This window comes from Strix uralensis, chromosome 23 (assembly GCF_047716275.1).
Source record: "Strix uralensis isolate ZFMK-TIS-50842 chromosome 23, bStrUra1, whole genome shotgun sequence".
In the NCBI taxonomy this organism is placed as follows: Eukaryota; Metazoa; Chordata; class Aves; order Strigiformes; family Strigidae; genus Strix; species Strix uralensis.
The window spans coordinates 3,778,266-3,794,779 of record NC_133994.1 but is presented as its reverse complement, the minus strand read 5'-3'; the positions used below and the strand labels follow the sequence as shown (position 1 = coordinate 3,794,779).

The 16,514-nt window shown below is 53.3% G+C and overlaps 1 protein-coding gene across 2 annotated transcripts in view; it reads left to right on the top strand.

Annotated features, from left to right (window-relative positions):
- The first annotated feature begins 175 nt into the window (after nt 1-175).
- Nucleotides 176-16,514, top strand: part of LOC141953903 (tyrosine-protein phosphatase non-receptor type 11-like) — a 58,158-nt gene continuing 41,819 nt past the window's right edge. For both annotated transcript variants that reach the window (XM_074892837.1, XM_074892836.1), the window contains exon 1: nt 176-259. In XM_074892837.1, coding sequence (XP_074748938.1) covers nt 246-259 — 14 coding nt within the window. In that variant the 5' untranslated portion in view covers nt 176-245. The remainder of the gene's footprint in view (nt 260-16,514) is intronic.

The window sequence follows — 16,514 nt, the reverse complement described above, 5'->3', positions numbered from 1 at the left end:
GGGCGGTGGGAGCCGGGTGGGGAGCGGCGGGAGTCGGACCGGGGGTGGGGGCGTGCGGCGGGGGGCGGCGGGAGCCGGGCGGGGGGCGGCGGGGCGCTGCCTCCCGGTGCCGGTGGCCCGGGCGGGGCGGGGCGGAGGGCGGGGATGCCCCCACGTCACAGGGAGGGGTTTCCCCGCCGGGCCGGGGCCCAGCGCCCCGCCGGGGCGCGGCGGTGCGGGCAGTCGGCGCGGAGCTCCGCGGAGCCATGACCTCCCGCAGGTAAGGACGGGCCCAGCGCCCACCCGGCTCAGCCCACCCTGGCCACCGCCGGAGCCCCCGCGGCTACCGGACACCGCTTCCGCGGGGCCGCCCCCCCCCCCACCCCCCAACCCATGCCCGTGTGTGGCGAGCTGGAGTAGCCGCCTGCTTGCCCTGCCCGGACCCCGGCTGCTTGCCCTCCCCCAGCCCCGACGGCTCTTTCGGGCCGCCCCGTACCCCCCTTCGGGGGCGAGCCCGCTGCCTGGAAGCATCTTGTCTCGGCGGGCTCTGTAAGCTGTGCTGGAGATGCTGAAGAGGAGACACCAAACCAGGACCGAGCTTTAAAACTTGCTTGAAATATCTCTGTGGGCTGTGAGCTGAAAGAAAAATACACTTCGGCGCATCTGGTGTGGTGTTGGTGCCTCCCCCAGCTTCTCCCAACGAAGCTGTTTCAAAGCTTCGGTCTCCTTATCTCGGTGGCCACAGGAGCCTGTGTGACTTGGGGGCATCGTCCCTTCTCGGTTCCTCCTTCTCTGCTCTGGCTTCGGGAGGGGTCAGTGGCTCTCCAGTGGATGGACTCATTCCATGCCTGTTTGCCAGCCCAGGGCCGCCGGTCGCTTGCCCACCTCCCCCGTGCCGCTGTGCAGAGGGGTTTCTTATAGCTGGTTTGGGGGTTCTTCGTTCTCGCCCACCCCTTCACAGAGACGGCCTTAGGGTGACCTGAAAAAAGCGTTTGTTGCTATTAGAAGTCAAGTGTGTTTTTAAAAATCCTGCGGAGGGTGGTGACTGGGGAGCAGCCGTACAGCTGACGGTCACTTCAAGCTGAGAAATGGGATCGGTTACAGGACAGGGAGTGCTTGTTTGGTGTTGGTACATGCAGGTCATGAGTGGGGTTTCTGCATCTCTTGAACATGTAATAACTCCATATTCTCCTCACGCACGTTCCTGCAACGCCAGGATTCAGGGGCTTGTTTGGTTTATGGTTTTTTGGGTCTCTTTTTGCCATCCAGCGCTGGCTATCTCTCCCATACAAGTGCTGAGCCATGTTTTGTGAGTGTCTGGTTCAAAGTGTGCAGAAGAAGTTTAGGAAGAGGCAGTGTTCATCGGGGCGGTGCCACGCTAAGTTACGAAACGTGCCTGCTGATGGGCGATGGAGTAAAAAGCAGAGGGCTGGGACTTCAGACCCCTGAATTTAATTCTGGGCTCTGGTAGTGCTCTCTGTGCCCACAGGCAAGTCAATATTTGTCTACACTGCCTATACCTTGCTAGCTCCACCCTGTCGGGCAGTTACCTAGGGCAGCAGACTGCTAGAGACAGCAAAATGGTTGTAATGCTGCTGCTGCCAGCTCAGCCCTTGCAGAAGTCCTGAGAAACCTGGCTAGCTCGTCATACTGCTGCTGAGAAGGGCTGAGTGCGGGGCGGGCTGGCTTTTGTGCTGGGGGTTGATTGCTCCCAGCATCTGTTGCCCCCATCCTTTCTCCGTAGAGTGCTGGATTTGCTGCTCCTGGTTCTGTAACACTGCTCAGGTCGTTTCTGTGGCAAGACTGGCTTGGCCCCAGCCTTTCTTCTCTCGCCTAGCAACAGGTTGGGTGCCTGCAAGATTTGTACGGCATCCTTCTCTTCTGCCTGAGCCCTGGCTGATGCTGTTCTCCCTCTGGCTCAGAGCGTGGCCTGGTTCTCCCCAGGTGCATCTACTTGAGATCATGATCTGTGCTGGTGGAGTGTTGAGGGGCTCGAGTGGTCCCTCGCCAGGGATGGTCACTGCAAGGCTTGACTGAGGTACTAAATAGCGGATCCTGTGCATACTGTCGGCATCGTACCTACATCTTTTCTTGCAGGTTGTTCAGGCTTGCATGGGAACCCTTGGAATTAAGGGCACTTTGGCATTAACAGGCGTACGGGCTGACTTTACAAAGACTGGCAGAGCAGAGCTGCTGAAAGCCAGCGTACAGTTGGCCTGTTGTGCTGAAAGAGGGTCCTGCGAAGCAGGTGCGTGACCTGCCTCCCGTGTGCTTGTTCTTTTCAAGGAAGGCACATGGAAGGCGAAATAAACCTCTTTCTGGGTGTTTGACCTGTTCAGTAAGCTCTCCCAGTGGCCATGCTGTGGGGAGAGGTATCAAGGACTGGGGGATGCTGGTCACGCTGCTCTCAGCCTTCTGAAAGGCCACGCTAGCAAGCGCAGGGGCCAGCCTGGAAAGCCGTGGCCGTGTGTCAGCGTGGGGGTGTGTGCATGTGTGTGACAGGAGGGAGAATCAAGCCCTGGTGTAGAAATAAAACAAGTTTGTTGCCGTCAGCCTAAACCACAAAGCTGTTGCAAATACTGAGCTCCAAGCTGCTGCCAGGGCCTTATTGCGTTATTTCTTAAAAACAGCTTGTTGAAAGAATGACCATTTCTTTGCCGCTCCCAGCTTTACTGGCATGTGACCTCTCAACTGCAGGAAAGGTTTGGAGGTCAGGGACGTACCACCCCCCAGCAAGGACAGAGAAATCATGGTTCTTCTGGAACGGCGGGAGCCCTAAGAGTAACTGCTGCCCCTCCTCTGCTTTGTTGCTTACGTCTGCTTGGGCGCGATTAGAGGCGTTCTGCTGTGATGTAGAGATCTTGTGGATAAACCTCACATCCCCATTAGTGACCTGTAGCTTGCAGATCCCAAATGCCCAGTTTCTCTCCTAGAAAGGAGCTGCACAATGTCTGAAGCACTTGGTAGGTGGCCGCTGCCTTGTGCATTGCCCTTGTCTGCAGGTCAGGCTTTCCTGGGCTGCTGTGGCTGGGAGGAAGGGAAAGTCTGGAGGAAATGAGTAAATGCCAGCTTCTGGAGCGTGATTGTCTCTCCAAGCGTTGCCCCAATTCTGCGGGAATCGCTTTTTGTACTGTGGTTCTGGTGCTTTGAGTATTGCTGCTGCCAGTGAAGCCGCTCCCGGTGCCGAGCAGAGTTACTCTTCTTTCCTGCCTGTGCGTGGATGAGAGAAATCTTCCTTCTTGGCTCCGTGGTAGGGGTGAAACTGCTGTCGGCTCCAGGGCCATCATGGGTCTCTGTGTGTTAGCAAGCTGCTGTCACTGGGCAAAACCCCCTTTGGCTACTGATGTCCCCCCCCTCAAAGTGTCCCGGAGAGTTCATCGTGGCGTGGCAGGCGGCTTACAGCACCGAAAGGCTGAAACTGCCCCAGGAAGGGAACACTGAGACCAAAAGGACCAAGTTTCCAGTTTTCTGGGCGATGCAGGGATTGGTGCTCTGGTGAAATGCTTCTGTTTCTGTAGCAGACTTGACAAAGAGCTGCTAAGTGGTATCCCATATCCAGAGCTGAGTACATTTGTTTGACAACTTCTTCCCTGCATTCAGATGAACCTTTTTAAGATCGAGTTTACTGCTTAGCTGGATTACTTTGTCCGCACTGATTTTATGGCACGTTGTGGGTGGTTCCCTTTGAAGTCTCGGTAATTACGAGCATAAGCAGGGCTGCTGCAGCCACCGGGGTGGGAAGCAGTGGCTGCTCCAGCATGGCTGGTAGGTCGGGACTGGCCCAGGATTTCTCCAGGATGGTTTGCCATGCTTGTGCAGGCCACGCTGCAATCATCTGAGACATCAAATGCATCCAGCTGTATCCTGAAACCTTGCTTGCTGTCCAACCTCCAGCATCTGCTGCAGCGACAGAAATATAATGTCAGTCCCCTGACCAGCTGAGCCGCCTGTGGTCCCAGCTCTCCCACTCCCTTTACCAGTAAGAAAACACATGCTTCCTGCACTGAATCCAAATGTAAATATTAACCTTCAGTATTTGCAATAGCTGCTTACTTTGGCAGCTTGGGTGGTGGTGGGGAGGTGGTAATTTGTGGTCCAGGAAGCAAAACCAGGTCAGTGTTTTGGCATCTTGGATATTCATCAGGAACACATCATGGGCAGAGCTTAGGGCAACGGTGGCAGGAACCAGGATGACTGTGGATCTCGCTGGCTGGAGCATGCTCAAGCCCACGGCTGCTCTGTCTCTGAAGCGCACGCCCCGCGTGGTAAGCTCAGAACTGTCCTCTGGCAATTTTTTGCGAGCTGTTCGTTTCCATCTCTTCAGGCAGTACTTCAGCACTTGGCTTTGGAGCTGAGGTGTGCTCAGCTCCAGCACGAAAAGGGTCAGTCAGCCTGGGCAGCTGGAGACGGGTCACAGCAGCAGCGTGAATTCACACCCTGGCTGCCTTTGTGGTGGCTTGCTCACATAACCAGGCTTTGCGAGAGCTTCCCAGCAAGGCAGCTGGTGCCTTCTGTGCCCTCCTTTGCCATTGCTGCACCTGAATCTCAGCTCAGATTTTCCCTGGTTTTCTCGCTCTGGCCAGGCTGTATGAAGGTGTCTTTGGACACAGGCTCCCTTAGCAGCACTACGGGAGAATTAGAGCTCAAAGGCTTTTGTGCAGGGGACTTGCAGATGTGTGCTGAGACTGCCTATACGCTCTGCCTGGACAGGCGGGGAGGTGAGAGATGGGAAATGCACTGCAAGGAGCAGACGTGCTTTTTCAGCAGGCTTTCTACAGTAAAGGAGGACGAGAACATTGGCAGCAACTTAAATTACACTTCAATTCCGAGCCCCCAGCCTACTGTTTATTTCCAGATAGGGCGTGTTCCTTACTGCAGGTCATGAAATGCATAAATACACTGTTCTCTCCCCTTTTCCAGTGAGGGAATAAGAATGGTTAATGCCCTAGCTCAAAAAGAGAAAACTAGCCTTGCCTTGGAGAGGTTTTTTGGATCAGGCCCTCGGTGATTTTCCAGTATCCTATGGTTTCCCCCAAGGCAGAGTGAACTGCTCTCGTTATGGTCCCAAGACAAATGAAGTGCTCTCGGCCCTGGAACGCATTTCTCGGATGCAGCTGTATCTCTTTTGCGGGCTGCCAAGGAGAATTCCTCGCCGTCTGCAGCAGCAGGGTAAGGCAAAGCGCACCGAAGAGGAAGCCAGTCTTCCAGCTCGTACTGCCAAAGCTATATTGAGGGCAAGTTTCCTTTGTGGCTGGGTGGTACCAGAGCTGCTTGCTGCTGCTTCCAGAAGGGTTTAAATTAATCGGGTTTCTGGGAGATGATTCTTCTGGGGAGCCTCGGAGGCACCTCAATGAATGAATTGGAGCTTTGTGCTCCAGCGGAGGCTCTGCCAGCAGAGCAGCAGTAGCCAGCTGGACTCTCCCAGGTGTCCGGGTGCGGGTCTCGCTCGGCATGGAGCTGTGTGACCACTGCGAGCGAGCCAGCGGGCATGGGGAAGGCTGCTCCCAGTGCCCCCAGCACCTGAACTGCTCCCCCAGCAAGAGCTTTCTCCCCCAAGGATGGCTCAGCTGGCCAAGGCAGGTGGTGGGGACCCAGCAGAAGCGTGCCTGTGGCTCTGCGGCGGGGAGCCGCTGCTCCTCGGAAAGGGGAACAGAGCTCAGTGCTGCTAGCACTGCCACAGAAAGGCTGGCTCGTGTGTCAGCCCCAGAACCCGGCTGGAGATGTTTCTTGGTGTGCAAAAAGGTGGGCATTGGCGTTTCCCTCTGCTCAGCAAGGCAAATCCTGCTCTCCTGGAGCTGTTCTCAAGGGTGGCTTTTCACGTTGACCATCACATGCTGGATCTGTCACTGATGCCATTTAAGGCTGTTGGAAGGTAATTTTTGTATTCTGTAACGGGGGCTTTGACTTTTTCCTCGGTTTGAAAAGGACTGGCCTAGCCAAAGGGCTCCTTTATCCCTGGTACCAATCCCCTTTGTCACTCCATGAGCGAACCAGCAGCCTGGTCCCTCTGAAGAAGGGTCTTCCAACTCAGGTACGCAGAGCTGAGAGCTTTCCTGTTCCCAGCTGGGTCACTGATCTAATACCGATCATCTATTCATCACCTATCTCCACAGTGTCTTTGTGGTGTTCACCCTCCCGCCCTTGCAGTGTGGATGCCCTTTGATTCCCAAATGGCTCATTAAACACTTATTTCCCAAACGCTGACATTTGGGTTTCTATCCCTGCCCTGAGGGATGAACAAAGCCAATACCTATTTTCCAAGCTAAAAACAGGCCTACACCCTCTGGGGGATGTGTGGGGGGAGAAGTCCTCCTAAGGTTGCAGTTCTTTAAGCATTGATTAATTCTTTTTCTGCATTTATTCTGTTGCTTTTTCACTGCCTTGACCAAAAGCAGTAGCTTGGGCAGGGCTGCACTTGCTACCTTATGATGTGAGTGGTGGGGAGGGATGGAAAGTGGCTTCTGCAGTCCAATTGCATGTTCCAGGAAATGTGCGTAGGATGGGGCCTAATCAGATTACGGGGCTGGTCTCTTTGCAGGCTTCCTGCATGAGTCTGAAGGGAAAAAGGAAATTCTTTGCATTAAACCAAGCTGGAAATCAGGAACTGTGCGCTTCCTGTATATGCGGTTTTTTTCTGCAGATAGCTCACGCTGCTGCTTGTATCAATAGTGCTCTCCAAAGACCTCTGCCTGCTTGCAGTGGCTGAGGGATATCCTCGGAAGAGATGTACACTTCAGCATCTCCTCCTGGGTTTTCGGAGCTGCTGCTCTCCTGTAGCAGATTCTGTGGCTGTCCCAGGTGTCCCAGGCAGGTCCCATGTGGAAAGGATGTTGCTGTAATCCAGCTGCACTACAAGCATATGTGAAGTGGTCTGGGAGTGCAGGACTGAGTATCAGGCTTTCGAGCCTTGGGATGACCAGGACCAGGGGGCTGTGTGCCTTGCAGCCCCCCCCTTGGCTCTGTGTTGAAGATTTTCTGCGTCAAGTCCCAGACGTTTCCACGTGGACAAGAGAAACAGATGAGTCTCACCCTCTGCTGCCTCTTCTGTGAAATGCCCTGGTGGTTGTTAACGATGGGCTGATCTTGGTGTCTCTGTACTGCAGCCCCAGCCCTTCTGCTCTGCTCTGTCTGTCCCCTCCATCTACCCTGCAGAACGGGCTGAGGGGCCTCCACGGACCTGTCTGGGAGAGAGATGAGCTCTGTTGTGCCCCCATCGCCAGGGACACTGAGCAGGCACCCTAAGAAGTGCCTCAAGGAGGAGGTCGCCTGGCACCCATGCCAGGGCTGCCAGGAAGAGCACGTGTGCCCAGGGAAAATCACAGCAGCGTTCCCTGCAGCCCTCCTGGCCAGGGCTTAGGGCCGGGGAACCCTCTCACAGCAAGGAGTGATTACGTTTATCTTGCTTGTTGCAGCTTCTTGGTGTCGAAAGAAGCACTGGGGGAGGAGAGGGTGAGCTGAGTTTTCTAGCTTGGGCTGGGTTTGCTGCAACTGTCCTGATTACGTTATCAGGTGAAGAGCCTGTCTCTGAGCAAGTATCTACTCGAGGCTTCCTGTGTTTCCCAGCCTGTAGTTGCTGTGGCTGGTGTCTCTTGATTTTCCCAAGGAAAACGTGAGCGTGGATGTGGGACTGCTTGCTGACCTGGGAGAAAAGGCACCAAGAGCAGGGAACGGCAGATGCCAAGTGCCAGCAGTCCCAATGTGCATCTCCACACGGTCCCTCTCACGTGCAGAGGTGGGGTTGCTGTGCAGGTTTCCAGCATCTGTGGTAGTAGCCTCAGCTGCTGTGCTGAGGCAGTCTCAGTTCTTGGTTTCTTCCTACAGTCCAGGCGATCTTCATGCCTTGGCATCACCTTTTGAATTATCCAGGGGAGAAGATATTTGTGCTGTTGATGCACAAGGGCTTTTCATGCAACCTGGTCCTTTCCTTTTTCCTATCCAGCTGAGCAAGAACCTGCCTGTGACCCTAGGGTAATAAGGTCTGGAAATTCCTCCCATTCCCAATATACAGTCATTAGATTTATCTGGACAGTGCCCTGACTCTGTTTAGGTGTCTGCTAATCTCCTGTGGGTGCTACAAAAGAGATTTTTTTTTTTCACTTAAACAAATTTCAGGCATGCAATGACCCACACCAGAACAGCTAGATAGGAAGAAGCTTCTCCTTTTGAGCAGATGCTAAACAAGAGATCTGCCACTCTGCTCTGGGGTGGAGGAGAGCTGTGTGAGAGTGGAGAGCCAGCTGTCTGGAGTCGGCAGGAGGAGAGAGGCTGTCCCCCATCTGCTGGGGGAGGCAGCTGGGCAGACCCCCCTTCTCTGTACCTGGCCCCGCTCCCCCGTCCCACTGGGCTGCAGCTTGTTTCCACACTGGGCTGCTTCCTAGCTCTGTCCCTGGGGTGTCAAAACTGAGAATAAGGCTTCAAACTGCAGTTCACTTCTGCGGTGCTGAAGTGAATGTGGCTTTCCCCCTCCCCCTTCTCCAAAATGACGTGTTTTACAAGTTCCCTTTTTGGTCAGACAGAACATACCAGTTAGCTTTCAAGGGAACTGTCTCTCCCCGGCTATTTTAACCCAGCCAGGGGAGAGGGGAGCTGATGGAGGGCAGCCTCTGTAGCACCAAGATGATGGTTCCCTTTCTCTACGTTGCCCCGTGCTCCCCCCAGGATCGTGCCAGCCAGGGTCTTTGGTCCCCTTTCCCACTCTGCTTTAAAAACCCTCATTTCCTTCTTTGTCACCTTCTGGGGTGCAGCTTGCCTCTGTCAGAGCGCGAGCTGATAAGGGCAGCAGGATTGAGCAGCTTGGGCTCTCTGGCTTGACACAGAGATGGGTGCTGTGGGTGCCAAGAGGGTGTAAAAAGTCAGTGGCTGGGTTGACAAAACAGTGGTGAAAGACCTTCCTTAAAAATATGAATAGGACACAGGCAGGAGATTGGAACATGCAACTTTTCCCCCTCCCACTCCAACACGTTTTCAAAGTATTTTTAAAAATTGAGTGATTCCAGTCAGAGACACCGAGGGAAGACCTGCTGGCAGTGACAGGAGGGTAAGCAGTTAGCACCAGCACCAGCCGTTGTGCTGGGGGGCTCTGCTAGCTGCTACCCCCAGGGTAACTCTGAGGTTACTCACAGGTGAGGACTGGTCAGCTCCTCCAGCCCTTGCCCTTGCCCTGCGCAGTCCCTCACGCTGGGCACATGTGACGGAGGGAAACGGGCAGCTTGAACAGCCTCAGGAGTTGGGGTAACTGTGAATACTTGACATAGGCAGGGGAGAGCCCATCCCTTGGGACGTGTTGTTTGGCCTTGGGGATTTCAGGAGGGTGGGAAGGTGGCAAAGATTTAATTTCAAAACAACAAAAAATCCCCTTTCACACCCTTGAGCAGCATCCCCACCATGTAAGGTAGTTGCCAGGGCTATATTTGTCCTTGGTTTGTTTTTTTGGGGGTAGCTTTTTTGTTTGTTTGTTCCCCCCTTGCTCCCACCCTCCTGAAATATTTCAATCAGTCTCCTCTCTAAGAAGTGTAACAAGCCCTGCCACTGATTAAATTCTAAATATAGCTGTGGTATTTTTTTTTCTCTCCAATTCTTCATGATGTATCTAGGTAAAAAATAGCCTTGGCAACTCTTCAAAGGGGATATGGGCCTGCTATGGGCTATATTTTTGTCTTGTCACCCTGCCCGGGTCCGAAATAAACCTCCTCATTTTTAATTAGCTCGTTGGGTTATATAATCCTGAAGGCTGAGGATTTCTGGGCTCAGCAAGAGCGCACGTGATGCCGTGGGCCCAGGCGGCTCGTGGCGGGCAAAGGTGGTGTGTCAGGGTAGGGGCGACACGGCAGGAATCTCCTCTGCTCCTGCTGGCCCTGGTGCCAAGTGGGAGGGAGCCTGGGGAAGCCAAGATGCTGTAGCATAAGGCTCTGCTCTTGCCTTGCTTCCTTATAGCCTTATTTATTTATTTATTCCGTTGTGGTACTTGGAGAGGAACCTGCTGAATGAGGAAGGGCCTGGTGAATGGTGAAAGCTCTGGGCGCCTCGGCTGTGTTGCCCTGGGGGCTGGTTTTGGTTTTCCTCCATGCCTGGGAGAATGGGTCAGGGTTTTTCTGCCCTTGGCATCATCCCAACAATAAGTCGTTTTGCTCCTGCCTGAGTGGAGCACGTTTGTGTTCCCACAGCCCAGGTCTGCATGCTGAAGCACCGTCCTAGTCCCATCATCCCACGTGAAAGGTGGGAGCCGACTGATTCCCTCTCTGTGATGCTGTCAGGTGCTGGACTGTGCAGCCTCTGGCCCTACCGCTGCTGCTTTCCTTGCTCTCAGAACATTTCTCTGCAGTGCCTGCCCGGGGACTGCTGCTGTAGAGAGTCGCCATCCTTCTGGTTTGTGTGTGGGAGCCCGAAGGGCTCTTCAGGTCCTCGTGCTCACGGTGACCCTGGTCATCCAACATGTGTCCTTCTGCTCTTTCAAAGTGCTTCCCAGCGCTTACCAAAGCGGCTCATCCCAAGCTTCTCTTGGACCTCTCTGGCCAGATGAGCAGGCCATGCAAGGGAGCAGCGCGTGTTTGCTCTACACAGCTCTCAGAACCTTCTAACCACCAGATGGAGCAAAGGAACTTAAAACAACCATGGCTGACACTTTGGCCAGGGGCTGCCGTGGGGGAACGGAGGGGTGACCTCTGCCCTGTGGGCAGCTGCTGTACCTGGGCCTTGCCAGGCTTTGCCTTGGCTTCTTCTCTCTAGCTCTTCCCTAGAGGGCAGGGCTCAGGCTTGTCCTGGGGGCTGTTTTGGCAAGATGGCAGGTAAGCGCAGCTGCACGTGTGTTGCCAGCCTGTTCCTTGCCCTCTGATCATAACCTGCTGTACAGACTGCGCTTCCCACTCCCCGGCACGTCTTTAGGCAGGGCTTATTCCAACCTGTGCGAGGGAAGGATGTGCTGCAATAGCCGTGCCCGTTTGCTCTCTGAGTTGAACCAGCCCACCGCCCTCTGTCATCTGTGTCTCAGACCAGAGTTTCAGTCCTGCTCCGAGGGGGGCGGGGGTGGCAGTATTTGTTGCTTTAAAGCAGTGGAAACTTTCAGTGTTGTCATCTCAGTGGTCAAAGCTAAGAGGAACTGGCGTGCTTCAAGAAGTGCAATTTAGTGAGGAAGGCACAGCTTTGAAGTGTTTGACTAGGTTGAAACTGGCCAGATTTGGTGTCCCTCCTCACCTCTGGAAGAAGAGGGATGCAATGCATCTCTGGGATTTGAACAGACTTCTCCAGACCTCCAGTTTGGTGTTTAGCAGAGCTGGGCATAAGCCACAGAATTAAGGGTCTTCAGACTAGTGTAAGCAAAAATGGGCTAGAATTTCCCGTGGCTGTTTTTCAGATGAGTGCCTCCAAAGCAGCCAGCTGGTGGTCTCGGGACCAGTAGCAGTACAGGCTGTTTGCACATGGTCCCTCTTGTGTGATGAGCCATCCCACCACCGAGCAGTGCCCGCTGCAGGCGCTGTGACATCGGCCAGGGCAGCCTTCCCGCCTCCTGTCACTCGTACTTCATGCACGGGTGTTTGGGCAGCAACTCTGTCTCATGGAAAGGCAGACAGCCATTTCTTCTCTCCTCTTTGGCTTATACAAGTATTTATCCCAGAAGAAGGCTCTTGCTTCAGTTGCCGCAGGTTTTCTTGGCTCATGGCAGAGGGTTCTGGCAGGTGTGCTGGGGGAGAAGGGAACACTGAACAGGTTTCTGTGTGAAGGGATGGCTAAAAAGCAGTGGAAAGCACAATACTGTCAGGTAGTGACTGCATGAGAAAGCTGAGATGTAGTTTGAAGTCTGTGAAGAATCCTCGCTGTGACAATGAAGCACGTTGACAAAGCGTAGAGGAGAGGGTTTGAGGAAAACAGCACGGGATCTCATGCAAACAGCTGGCTCTAGCAATCTGGTTTCAAACAAAAAATGTCCTGGGGATTATATTTAAGCACAGCATCTTGAAGGCCCAGTTAGAGATTTTTCTCCAGTGCCGAGTAGACAGGAGACTTGACCTCAGTGAGCCTGGGTGATGCTGAAGAAAGCAGAGGTGTCCTTGCTCAGCGTCCCCCTCCCAGCCCTGCAATGGATATCTTGAGTGGCCACTAGCCATGTGCTGGTGGCAAGTTGGCTCATTCAGCCCAGGAGCGATAGAGCGCAGCATGGGAGCTGCGGGGAGCAGGGGCCGTGTAGCATTTCGCAGCAATAGCTCACAGCAGGCGTGGAAGGTGTATGTCTTCCACACAAAGGCTTTGCTATCGTGTACACCGTTCACAAAGGGAGGGAGCAAAAGTCTGGTCCCTGTACATGGGACTGACATGGTTTGGATGTTGCTGAATCTCACGAGACAAAAGTTTTAGTCCCGTGTGAATTTGCTTCTAGTGCTGAGATCCAAGGCCGGAATGACAGAAGAGGTCTGCGGGTGGTGTGTTGAAACACGTTAGGATGTACATACTGCAGAAAGGGAAGACACAGCTCCACAGAGAGCCAGCACCTACTTTTTTCCCCCCTTTTTGCTGTGTCACTCCAACTGTTATCTCTGATGTCTGACCACTGGCCCGTAGTGCTGTCTGCCTACATGAGCAGAGGAAGAGTGTATGAGTGTTAAGTAGGAAACTGGTGTATATTTTAAAGCACAGGTCTGCACGGAAGTGCTGGCAGTAAACAAAGGAAAGTCCTGTTCTAGTTGTGAAATTGCTGATGCCCTTGATTGTTAAATGCCAGTTCAGCTCTTCCTTGGCTTGTTTTTCAGTGTTGCTTTCAGCCTTGGAATGATGACACAGAGAGAGAGAGGATGCGTTCTTATTCCTTGGATATTTTGTTGAGTGTCCTTGGAAGAGTTTGCCTGTTGGCTGTTAGGGTAATCTCAGTAGAAGATCTGCTTGTATTCTAGGGATAAGAAGAGAGCTCAAATGCCTGTTCCAAGCAATGCCCTTCCCAGAGACAGAAATGAAATTTCTGAGGCTTCATTGCTGCAAAGAGATGCAGAAATATCCCTGCAAAAGCAGCCACTGAGCCTTCCTGGATCTCTAAGTACTGTGCAGGGTTGGTTGTGAGCCATGGTTTAGGATTGCTTTTCCAGCACTTGCATATTACTAAAAGCAATGTTGCTGGGCTTAGGGAATGACCTGGAGATATGGCAAAAGGATGAAAAAAGCCAAGCCAGGAGCTCAGAGCCAGCACAGCAGAATGGCTTTGTGCAGAATGGCCACACTAAGCCTCTCTGGTACTTTAAGGCCATCTAGGGTCCATGGGAGCTTAAAAGCCTTCAGTAGCGTATGAACCAGGGGCAGGGTTTGCCCAGGAGCAGCTGTTGCCCCAATGGCAGGACATTGCTCCTCTGGGGTGCCATGTGGTGGCTGCCCTACAGGATGGCATATGTTCAGGATGGTGGCATTGTCATGGATGCTACGATGCTGGCGTGAGAAAGTAAGGACGACAGGTTCTGGCTGAACAGATGCCTTATGGCAGTTAACCTAGAAAACACAGAAGCTCTGCCTCTAGTGTGGACACCTCCATTTTGCCCATCGTAGCAGGAGCAGCAGGAACCGCAGAGCATGCAGAGGGGGTACCGGCCCGAGCTGAGTGAAGGGAAGATGGGGTGCTGCTGTTGCCCTGCCGCTGATCCCTTTCATGTCTTGGCCAAACCTGTTGTCCTTAGCACCTCGCCACTGTGTTCTGCGGCCCCCGAGGGAAGCGTTGTTCTGAGGGCTGTTCTCACCAGCTGCATCAAGCACCTGGGGAGCAAAAATGGGGAAGCTTGGCACTACCGGAGAGCTGCCTGGATCTTCTCCATTAGCAGGAATTACACCCCTGAGTTGCTCTTGAGTTCCCTCTGGGGTTGCCAGCTTTTCCTACTGACGTGGAAGTGAGCATCCTCCTTGAGTGTAAGAGCTGCTCTTCCTCCTTTAACAGGACAAGAAGCCCAGCTTTTGTTCTAGGAGGCACTCAGGTGGGGACGAACCCTAAACGCAGACCAAGCTCTGTGCTGTTCACCTCCCGCTCCCCCTCCTCAGGACCAGTGGCCCTGTGAGGACAGTCCCCAGTCCTGCCCAGCATTTCCGAGCTCACTGCAGCAGGACAGGGCTTCCAGAGTGCTCGGCTTTGCTCTGCGGTTGGGACTGTTGCTGATCTCTAATCTCCTCTGTGCCTCAGCTGCTCTGCTGGCACATTAAAGGCTAGCCGCAAAGCAACCATAATTGTGCTAAGTGTCTGTGGGATAATGGACTAAATACTCAGGATTGCAGAGGCAGCCGCATTCCCAGCTATTTAATACCTTGATTGATGTATATTTAGTTGTTTGCCAGCCCACAGGACAGCCTTCTGAGCTCTTGTTTCTCCTGCTCTATGAAGCTGATGACGCAAGGATGTTAAAGAACTAGGCAAGAGTGAGCTATCTGGCCAGTCATGAGGTCACAGGGCTGTAATGATCCCAGGTTTGCTAGGACTGGGTGTTGTGGTCTTGCTCCCTCGCCTGCTGAGCCAAGAGAGGGAGATCGGTGGCGGTTTTAGGCTCTGTTTGGAAGAGTGGAGTTGTCCTCTGCCACCACAGCTTTTGGCTTCTTGCAGGACTGAGAACACAAGTTCTTTCTGCCTGAGGGTGGCCTGAGGAAAGGTCTGTGTGCCTGAAAGCTTGCTTGATTGCAGCACATTTCACATTCATGGATAACCTGTGCAATAGTGTCCATGGTCAAGTCCACCCCTCAATCACGAGCCCATCTATATGTTGCATCTCTTCCCTGGTGGCCTGAGGTGTCATGGGCCCACAGAGCCATAAATAATTCACCCTTATGTTGCAAATCCAGATCTACCTGAGCCACTTCAACCTTCGCAGCCTGATCCACCCGTTGGTGGTTTTGATGTGAAGAAGAGACCTTCCCTTTGAACATGCAGCCCAGCACCAGCAGTCAGGGTGCTGACAGGAGCTGTGTTTCAGTACCAACCACTTCCGAGGCAGCTCAGACTCCTTCATATGCTGCTAATATCTCAGCAATATTTTCAGTTTCAGCATTTTCCAGTTACATCATCTGAGCTAATAAAAGATGTTACCTCTCCCTGTAAATGTCGCTGTCTCTCCACATTAAACCCCAGACCTGGATGTGCTGAGATGCTTGGGCTGTCTAACTTTAGGTACCTGTGCTGAGTGGCTGAGATGAGTGTCCCTGTCTAGTCAGGGCAGAGAACTGGGTTCTGTTCTGCATCACGCTCAGGAAGTGACTCTTTCTCTCCGTGCCTGAACAAGGGGACTGGACTCTAACTTGGGTGCCTTACAGCTATGTGGTCTACATGCTCCTGTCAACTGTCCAGAAAAAAGCGAGCTTAGAAGGGCTGTGTAGAAACGCTTCTGCTCGAGGTAGAGCTGTCCTTGGGGCCCAGCAGTACGTGCTGTTTAACACGGAGAGCAGGGCAGTATGCTTCCCCAAAGAGCTCACAGAGCGCAGAGATAAGGTGCACAAGCGAAGGGTTACGAACCCTGCTTTGGAGGGCAGAGGAACCGAGTCAGAGCCAAATGATGAGATTAGGAAAGAGATTAGGATGTTTCAGTGCATCTGAGTATCTCGAAGGTTCCTCCTGAAGGAGCACGGCGGTCCTGTTCCCGACAGGAGCAGAGCCCAGCTCCCAGAGCTGCTGCTCTCCCCTCGCAGCCGCGATGACGGCGATGACGGCTGTTTCAGCAGGTCGCTCTGCACTGAAGGTCTGGAGCCCAAATCTCTCCTGCTGCTTTCCGTGGAGGAGGAAGATTTCCTGGGAAGCGCTGTTCAGATACAGAAGCTCCATGGAATATAACTTTGCCCATTAGCCATTCTTTTTTCTTTTTCTTCAGCGTTGGCTGCCCATAAACTGACAGATGTCGTCACTCACCATGTGCACGTGGTGGTTACCCTCCCCAGTCCCCTTCTCAACACTCAATTCACAGCTGCCGGCTTTGTACCGATAAGAGAGCGAGATGACTTCCTTTTCTTCTCTCCACCCCTACTCCCTTCCAGAATAAGCTGGGCTGGTTTTTGGTAAATAACGAGCTGTCACTTCTTCACTTGAAACTTTCCAGGCTCCACCACCTTGGCCAACCCTCCTGAAGGATGCTGGAGGCTGGAACGCTCCTATCGGGCAGCAAACTGCCTTCCACATCCTAGAGCAAGCTCTCCCCATCTCCCATATCCTACGAATCTTACTGCGTTTTGAGCTGTCCTGTGGTTTCTGTGGACTAACGAATCTCTCTGCGTACTCTGCCGGGTCAGGAGCCTTGACCAGTTATGGTGAGGTAGGATATCTGTTCTGTGTATGTCTAGCTTCTATTTTTAACAAAGCTGATATTTCTGAGTGGGGACAAAGCAAAGGGGAGAAGGCATGGAGATCATCTTTGTAGTTTAGATTGCACAGAAAGGTTCCACTTATGCTCGGGAGGATGTGAGCTAATCACAGTCAGAGAGCACCTACGAAGGTATGGGCGCTATTAGGGTGGGAATAGTGATTAACAGTGCTCGTTAGCCACAGACTAGCAAATTCTCTGGAGAAGTGCAAGATTCTCCAGTGGAAACTACCTTTC